This window comes from Teleopsis dalmanni, chromosome 1 (assembly GCF_002237135.1).
Source record: "Teleopsis dalmanni isolate 2A chromosome 1, ASM223713v2, whole genome shotgun sequence".
NCBI lineage: Eukaryota > Metazoa > Arthropoda > Insecta > Diptera > Diopsidae > Teleopsis > Teleopsis dalmanni.
In genome coordinates this window covers 184,519,059-184,528,968 of record NC_051846.1, presented here as the reverse complement: position 1 = coordinate 184,528,968, position 9,910 = coordinate 184,519,059, and the positions used below count along the sequence as shown (strand labels likewise).

At 30.5% G+C, this 9,910-nt stretch overlaps 2 protein-coding genes across 2 annotated transcripts; one reads left to right on the top strand and one right to left on the bottom strand.

Annotated features, from left to right (window-relative positions):
- Positions 1–252: 252 nt before the first annotated feature.
- LOC119666880 (MIT domain-containing protein 1-like) lies at positions 253–1,228 on the bottom strand. The gene is made up of 4 exons (XM_038076158.1): positions 1,033–1,228; positions 738–973; positions 476–672; positions 253–403 (listed from the first exon to the last, which is right to left on the bottom strand). Exons 1-4 carry the CDS (start codon positions 1,160–1,162, stop codon positions 253–255), a joined length of 714 nt encoding a protein of 237 aa, XP_037932086.1. The 5' UTR covers positions 1,163–1,228.
- Positions 1,229–8,281: 7,053 nt separating this feature from the next.
- Positions 8,282–9,910, top strand: LOC119672032 (transcription initiation factor TFIID subunit 5-like). The gene is made up of 2 exons (XM_038082985.1): positions 8,282–8,314; positions 8,595–9,910. The coding sequence occupies exons 1-2, from the start codon at positions 8,288–8,290 to the stop codon at positions 9,876–9,878; spliced, it is 1,311 nt and encodes a 436-aa protein (XP_037938913.1). The 5' UTR covers positions 8,282–8,287; the 3' UTR covers positions 9,879–9,910.

Below are 9,910 nucleotides of genomic sequence, written 5' to 3'. Positions count from 1 at the left end.
AAATGCCATATGTCCATAATTAGTAACAATTAAAAATAAAAATAATACTTGAAACCCGAAAAAGTTTTTATCTTTGTAGCAATAGAGAATTAATAAAACGCATACTTGCCGATTGGTATGAATGTTATCTTTATTGATATAAATTACTAAATGTATATGTAAAAATTTTATGAATGTTTTCTTTAAGCACATCGTAATACATCTGATGAAACTCAATATTTATAAAAAAAATATAGTAAAAGCATATGCTGATTAAGTAAAACCGGAGCTTCGCATAATCGTTATGTCTGTTTGTTTGCACTGCCTGTAATAATAGTCACAAACGCCAAGTCCAAAATTGCTATCGTTCTTTTTGTAAATATCAAGTCCTCTTCCAGATATTATGATGTATCCATTGCTTAGACTAAAAATAGAAAAGACAAACAGATCATTAAAATCTACTTGATATCAAATTACACAGTTGCTCTGTTCTTACACAATTCTGCGATCATGTATATTGTTGAACACAATGTTAAGATGAACATTTCTTCTGGCTAAGCTCGTCCTTATTTCATTTAAAATGGCAACTTGCTCGGAGTTTGGATTTGGATCTTTTGTAGTTACCACACGTATATATCTACATTCTGGGCAGCTCTTAATTGACAATTCAAAAAATCTTACGAGATTTTTCAACTAAATTTAGTGAAAAATGAAATAAGTAAAATAAAAATAAATAAATATAATATTTGTAACCACACCTGATGTTTTTCTCTTAGGTAGCTTTCCTCAATTAGTATTTCTTTAACATCTTCGTTTAAATACTTTCCGAATAGCTTGTCATAAGTGTAACCTGTTGCATCATCCTTAATGTGCACCTCCTTAACGCTGTTACCGCAGCTTCTTAAAGTTTTCATACGCGTTTCAACTTTCTTAACTAGGTGTTTATACTGCTCTATTTGTTGCAAAAGTTTTTCTTTTTTATCTTTATTGTAGCCTGATATATATAACGTTAAAATTGTTGTAACATAAAAGCAATATAAAAAAAATTTAAGCATTTACCGTCAATCTCCTCTAAAAAAATATCTATAGCCTTTGTATAACACACTACGGCTTCCATGTTTCTTTTTTGGGCATCGTATTCAAATGCCACATGTAAAAAGGCTATACCCATTTTCATACACATTTTAGAATCGATTTTTGTGGAAGTTTGGGTTAAAAATCTTAAAACTTTCCTTTATAGCTATAAAACCGTCCAACCACTTTGAGCGCTTGCAAACAATGAACTGAGAACAGCTAATTATGAACAGACTTTGAAAGTCTAAACAGCTGCTTGATATGAACAGGTATGTTTTTCATTTTAGTTTTTACATAAGACGAAAACTGATATGTTAATAATGGCATTTATATAAAATAAAATAAATTTACTGTATATATATACAAATTCTTTTAAGTGCAATATATAACGCAATTTATTTTTAAATATTATTCTACTAAATAAAAAATAACTTTAGTAAGTCTATGCGGTACGTAGAGTCGAACGTGTTTGCTTAATCGCTATTTGCACTAAAGTTTTGTTCAGAACGAAATATTTAATTCATTTAATATTTTTTAGCGAAGTGGGGCTCTTTATTTCGATGAGCTGGACACTGATTCCTTCATCATCCGTCTCTATAATCACGGCTCTCGAGACCCTGACTACAGAGTCTTCCCTGCGCTTGTTTACCTATTTCACTGCATGCTTTTTGGCTTAGATAAAGCTAACCTGCTTGGTATTAAGCCTTTTTGCTCTCATCTCTCTCTCTCTCTTGATTACGGAAATGAAGTTTCCAAATTGCTGTGGAAATTTTCTCCAATACGGAAAAAAATATACATTTAGAATTTCAATGCAATGAAATTAAATCACTAAAAGCTCACTAAATATGGAATAATATGTGATATTAAATTAAAGTGAAATATATCCTATCGCTTTAAAGTCATATATTAAATCTAAACACTACTTGAAGTGTAAATTAAGTCAGCCAAATTGATGATTTAAACATGACTTCAGTATCAGTATTGAAGTCACGGTTGTTTCCATCAAAAATACAATTGGTTTATGTTTGATTGAAATCTGCTTAATGTGATTCGCAGTCATTCTAATCATTGCGATTAGAAATATTTTTGTTGTTCTTAGTGTTAAGATACTTTAGCAGACGTCATAATTTTCTACCTGATAAATTTCATCCATTTCAATTTCCTATCAACCTACTTAATAATATGAGGTAAGAGCGTCATCAAAGTTTGGCTTTGATGGTAAGAGAGTAACAAAAGAAAGGTGTGGTAATCAACCTGTATGATTACCTTGCATTAGCTGATCTTACTTTAACTTTGTGAAATGAGATATGGAGATTAAGTAAGTCCACTTCGATATATTAATGCAAAGACTTCAGGGAGGAGAACAAATGTGCTTAGATGAGAGCCATTTAATAAATATATCTTTATGTATGCTCAAAATATTTTCTCAAAAATATAAGTAGTATTCTGAACTGTAACATTAACCAGTTTAGCTGAAGTTGGACCAATAATCTATTATGCGAAAAAAGAAATTCAGAATTCTACATTGCCAAATGAAAACGCTGAGCATATTTCCGAATTGATTCCAATTTTATTGAAATGAAAATTGAAACTAGTTTATAGTAATTTTTTAATGTATTAGTTCAATATTCATTCTTTATGAGTTCTGCTATAAAAGATATGGATTTATGATACTTGTAGTTTTATAGTTGACCTCTTTAGACACGAAATGACAAGTTCAGACAAAGTTTACATATTAAAAATATATAAATTTCTTTATTTTATCAGGAATAAACCTCAAATACGGGCACATACTCTTATATGCCAATATGCCATATATAATACTTAACAAAATCCTGTAATTTTCAGTTATTATTTTTTACAGGACTTCTATACTCTATCTATTTACTAATATTAGCTGCAATATGTGCGAATGTACAAAACAAAATTAAAGTAAATTAAATTTACTATTTTCCGACCATTTAATAAGCTTGTTTTAGCAAAAATTCTCTCTAACGATGCTTGGCTCATAAAATAAAATTGGTGTTAAGTGTCCCAACTTAGGGGCTGAAATTTAAATTGCACAGAATAGACCCTTTTTTGTTATTACTACTGTAGTGTGGACGGTGGGCAGTTTTAACATGTACAAAGTAAGGAAAAAACAAAAAAAAAAATAAAAACGACATTAAAGCTAAAAGGTAAAATGAGTTTGTCACAAAATGGATGTACTGTCATTCATTTTGAGATGTTATTATCTAATCGTGACGATACCAAGACCACACAAGTGCTGAAGCGTAAATTTGATGATGATGACGATGACCAATGTCCCGAAAGAATATGGCCTTTCTACCACTTTCCAACGAAGGCCTTCCCGTAAGGGTAGTAATTTAATAAGATGTAACACTTTACAATGCACAGTAGATTAGGAGTAAATATTTTTATTATAGCAATTACGTATACGGACATATGAAGAGGTGAAGCATGTCATTCAATTTATGAGAAAAAGCCTCTGAAGCACTTATGCTTTGGTGTGAAACTATAAATTTATTTGACTTTAATAACAAAATTGATCAATGTTTTGGTAACTCGTAGAATGTACAAGATAATAAGATAATTCATTTAGTTAAGGAATACTTGTACATTTGAGATACGTTTTACAAAAAATATTGAAATATTTAAAAGAAAGATTAGTACTCTTTAAAACATAATGTACGAAATTCTTAAAAAATATTATAGGAAAATTTGCGTATTTTTTTCAAATATTTTTATCTTATATAAATCTTTCTAAATTAATTAACAGTAATTAATGTTTATTTCATATTCTAAATGCATATAACTCCGCATATAGACAACGTCTAATGACAAAACCATATATATTTAGCGACTGAGTACAAATTCCAAAAGCTCTCCGAGAATTTTCTTCTAAGGCTTGTGCACAAGTCTTCAGCATCAGCTCCTATGCAATAACTTTTGGACGATTTTTATGCAATTCCAAGATTTCTACACAATTTTGGACTCTTATAGTTTGACTAAGAACTATTTCTGAAATAAGTTTATGGTAATATAAGAGGACATATTTGAGATCCTGCGCAATTATTTGAATTGAATATGTTAGATCTGTTGATATCCAGATTTGTAACAGCAGCAGTGTTCCTTAGTAGTAGTTCATAGTTCACATTTGTTAATTTAGTATTATGACTGAGGAGCCACAAAAAATCGTAATTTAACACAAAATCATTTGCATCATTTTTGGGTCGAATGTGGGTGTTTATGAGTATCATATGAGAAGAGTAGAAATCATTATAAGTGCTGTTAGCTGGTTGTATAAATCAGATGTTGTCGAATATGCGAAAAAGAAAGTCAGAATGTATTTAAATGAAATACAGTCAATTTTTCGAGTGTAATTGGAGTTTTGAGTACTCATTGCAGTTCTCTGGTTAACATCAATAGCCATTATTTAGAATCTTATATAGTTATAAGTGAAGTAATTAAATCATCATAAAATAATACACATACTTATAACTCTAATCATTTATGTCCTTCAACAAAATATTGTAGAGATATACATACCTATTTCTACTCTTTGGATAAGTTCAGACTTTGATATAGTGATTGTAATTGTGCACTAATAAGATTAAATATACTACATTTAATAATAATATTAATAAATTGTCATTAATTTAATTCATATGTTCAATTATTGCAACTTATGGTATGTACTGAACTGACATTGGCAGTTGAATATAATTCCTTTACAAAGATTATTTACATACAAATGAAAAAAAATGTAGGATTAAATTTTGACAGTAGCTTTCCTTATATAAATTTGTAGTTAAATCAAAACCCCATTTATAGTCAAATATCTCAATATAATGAACTAATCGCTTCGTTTAAATAAAGAGCTTTAAACTTAGCATAAAATGGAGTCAAATGGCATGTAAGGATCCTTTTGTTCATTGAGTTCAATATGCAAACAAATTGAACAATGCATGTGAAATTAATATATATTAACATTTAATAAATTTAGTGAATTATAATGAGGTATTTATTAGAAAGGAATTTCGATTAAAATTCATTGCACTTGCAATTATGACCGCAAACAGCAAATAACCATAGTAATTTGCATAATTGTCTTTAATTGTTATTAATAATCCAGTTTCGAGATATAAGCTCAGTATTCTGGTTAAATCAGTGCAGAGTTTAAAATTGAATGCATTACTGCATTGACCGCAAAACTCATAATTTATTTGTCAGTAGAACATAAAGTAAATGCGCTATGTAAGCCTACATGAATGCAGAATCCTGAGTCCTGCATAAATAAAAAATTAAATTAAGTTTTTCTGATATGATAATACCTTAAAGCAGATTAGTTCTGAGAACATGTTAAAAATTTATAATTTTATACAATTATTCAATATAAAATTCAATTGTCTTCATTTGTCAAGGTGTTGATATACTAGCAAACGCATTTAAAGCTACATACAAAGTGCATAAAACATCTAATCCATGATATTTTACGAATGTAAGTAATTTATCCACTTATTAAGTATTAGTTTAAAAGGAAATCTAGTTTAGGTTCCATACGAATATAGAAGGAAACGAGCACGATGTTGAACAAAAAAATATATACCTACCTTTTCCACAATACTGTTTTAATGTTCATTAACTGCTCAAACTTCTGACTTTGTTGCTATTGTATAGTCTGTGTTCTTAAAAAACTTTTTGACAATGTTCTGGATCATTATTTTGGTACGTCGGGTGCTCCTGCATATGTATTCTCTATCACATCGCTTTAAGGCGATGGGATCGGGTGCTCCCTGAAAAATTAAAACGCTTTTTCTCATAGAGATTTCTTTCCAGATCAGAAATATGTGATAAAGAAATGACTAAAAACTCAGCTAAATTCAAATTGTTCTAATTTAAGGTTATAGAAACTTCAGTAGATAGAATAGAAGGTATGAATAAAGTGTTTTTATTACAAACTATATGCCCTCTTTCAAAACTTTATTAGTTTAGTAAGTAACCTCAAATATATAATTTAACATTTGAATATCCATCTGTATTTCCTTCTTCTTCATCTATTTCGTTCGTACTCTTCCATGCGCATTCTTGTGTTATTTTTTCGTATGCTTTTAATATATACGTAGACTTCCACAGAAAGAAACTATTGCAGGGAAAACGGAACAAGTAGTGTTTCATATGCGCTTTAACTTTAACTGAGTGAGATAGAACTACTTTTAAATATTCAGTATAAAGTTCTCACATAGAAAATAAATATATGAATGAAATAAAATCATATTGTAACAAGTAATTTCAGCAATTCAAATAATACTGGAATATTAACACCGAAATCTCTTGGAAATAAAAAATTTATTACTTTACATATTTTTAATATTAAATATAAAATAGTTTAATATCATTTACAGCAATCTAAAACATAAAACCGACATAAAGTTCGGTGAAAAAATAAAAAATACAATGAGGGTATTCACTCTCTCTTGCAAATTCATTGCAAGGTGCACGAAATGCACAAATTGTACGAGCATGCAATTAACAACAACAAAATACACGCACAAAGTTTCGTGCAATTGTTTGCAATCTTCCTATACTAAAACCTATGAACAAAACATTTGCTTGCAACAAAACAAAAATGGCAGAAATCAGCTGTTTTGACATTTGTTGCTTCTCAGTTTTATACTTAAGTCTGGTAGCGAAAGGTAAGTTTGTTCAAATATTATACAAATTTGGTTATTTAAAATTTTCTAATTATTTCAGATATATCAGGTAAAAGTGGAAGACGAAGCACCAGCAACTGCAAAGAAAGGGTTGCAGACGCACAAGAAGTGCACGAAGCGGGTAGTGCTCCAAATAATAGAATTTCTGCAGGAGGAAGTAGAGTTTATATGTTATATGTACCATAAATACCTTCATTCAGAATATTAAAAGCACTATTTTCAATTAAAATCTCTACACGTTTTTGTATTTCACTTGTTCGCGGCTTTGTTATACTTCTATTTTTCTTTGCTCAATGTGATACGGCTGGAAAAACAGCTGATTCATTTTGATGATGCAAATTTGCAGCAGAGGTGTTCTCTCAGTCTTGCAGTTTTCGTATAGCATTATTGCATTTTGTGCTCCTTGCAAGAGAGAGTGAATATCCCTAATAAATAATTAATGGGCAACACTTTTAAGTTACACATAAATACTAAAGCAAAGTAGTCGATATTTTCCTGAAGGATGCCATCGTGTTTCATATTTTACTTTAAAGAGAATTTATTTTGCAATGCATTAACATAAAAAATATGTTAATTACAGTCACTTAACAGGAACCTAAAATAATGTCTATAATATACTATAATTTATTTTTACTTTATCTTTTATAAATTGAACTATATAGACAAAACACTTATCATTGGCAGTTAAATGTGTGCTTGGCGTGTATTCAAAAAAACATAATAATTAGACATGACTACCATCGATGTTATATATCAACCACGGTCTTGGTGTTGCAGTGATTAGTTGTTTAACAGCAGTTTATCTAGACCAGGCCAATGTTATTTAATGACTGTTCTGATTATATGTCTCGTTTGATATAGATACTCAATTCTATATATGCATTATTTTTATGTCTTAATAGTAATCATAATCAAATATTTTATATATTTTTTCCCCAACTTCAAACTTACAAATTATTATATGGAAACATCTTGAATGTTAGAATGCGTTTATTCATTGTCAATTGTGTTAAAAAGAGATTTCTTTATTTAGTGCAAATAAAATAAAATGAAACAGTTGGCTCTTTTAGATCGCGAAGACTTTTTCCGTCCACAAAAGCCAAGATATACATATATTTTTTAGTTTAATTTATATTTTTTTAAATTAGTTTTCTTTTCTCCATTTCTTTATTCCTTTGTACATAAAAGAATAGTTGGAGAAATTATTATTTCTTCGTGTTCATTCCGTTTCCAGCATAATATTTAGTATTTGTTGATTACTATGAAGAATTTAGAACATAAAGTCTCATGGTTTTGGGATGGTGTGAACGAAATCGCATAAATTAAAGTTTCTCACATTTTTAAATATTTTTATTATCCATATGGCAATGTTGTAAGTTTGCAATTGCTTTAAATTTTTAAATAGAGAAACAAAAAGCTGGCAACTCCGTTCTTTACATTCAAATCCGCGCACGGAGTCTATTCTGATTGAGTCAAGTGTTCATATAATTGTTTTTTCCAATTTTAATTTATTATCGAAAATGTCTGATAATTGCTCCGAAGCTAAGGTAAGATGGAGTTATTAACTAATTAAATGAATGCCAATCTGGCTCTTCATATAAAAGCAAAAAGTTTATAGAAATAGTGTGTAATTTTGATTTCAAAACCAAGTGCCCTTAAAGCACATATGCCTTATCAACTGTTCGCTGAATACTTCAAAGTTATCAAAATCGTGAAAAATTTCTTTAATATTTTCACTTTTTATGATTTGTTTCATATAGTGCGATTCTATAACTATAATAGAGGCTCGCATTTAGATCAGGACTTATTCTTAATGTTTATTTTCAGATGAGCGATGTAGTGGACGACGAAGTGTCTGATCAACAATTGATTGATGTTATAAATTCGCAAGTTATCAAGCATGGTCTTCTTGCTGGTTGTCTCTACAATTCGTTGAAATTGTATAGAGACATCGGAATGCGTACTACGGCTTTCACTGAATTTTTAGCTTACGCACCGTTGATAAGTCATGTACCTCCTACACTGGCTGACTATATGAAATCGGTTAAAGACGATCAATTCCACCGTTATCAAACCAGAAAACTGCTTAATCAGAACGCAATTCCTGATATTCGCATGTTCATCGTCGAGTGTAACGCTGGAATAGTAAGTTGTGCTTCTTATTCTCAGGATGCAACAATGTTAGGCGTTGCAGTTCAGCACCGTATCTTTGTGCTGGTTGATGTGGAAAAGTTTATTGATGAACAACAAAGTAACATGACCTTCATTCGGCAGCAGTTAAATATTGAAAATAGATCAAAAGCGGTGCTAGATGGTCATACTGGAATTGTTCGAAATTTAGAATTTGCGCCATTTAATAACGTATTAGTTTCCAGCGCAGATGACTTAACTATTCGTGTATGGTCAATGGAACTATTTACTTGTTTGCGAGTTTACAATGGACATTCGTCTGCAGTTTCGCGAGTATGTTTCCCATCGCATTATAAGTTCATAGCATCATGCAGTTATGACAAAACAGTCCACATATGGGTTGAAGGCCAGAATGTAATGCACATTCTTGAAAATGATCAATTAGAAGTTTATGACATTGACGTACATCCCAATAATAACTACGTAGCTAGTGCCGCCAGCAATGGAACCGTTATAATATGGAACGTCATATATGGCAACAAAATGCGCATATTTAAAGGGCACCAAGCCGGTGCAGTTCGTGTAAAATTTTCGGCTTGCGGACGATATTTAGTTTCCAGCGGAAAGGACCGTACTACGCTGATATGGGACATACAGGACACAAGCATTGTAGGAATACTACGTTTACACAGCACTGACATAACGTCTATTATCATTACTGAAGACAATGCCCAACTTGTTCTTATAAGCAACACGGAATTCATATCATTCTGGAGAATATCCAAAATGATTAGCGATTATAGAAACGATAAAGCTCCAATGTATTCACAAGAATATAATTTCGCTGAGAAAAAGAAATACTGGCAAGATTGGCAAACGAAATACCTTGTACACCTCATAAGCCTGGACAAGCACAATGTACTAGGTGCAACAGTGACACATGGAAATGAATTCTACGTAGCCTGTGTACCTAAGGTCTAATATTCGTAGTAATTATGAAATGCAAATACACA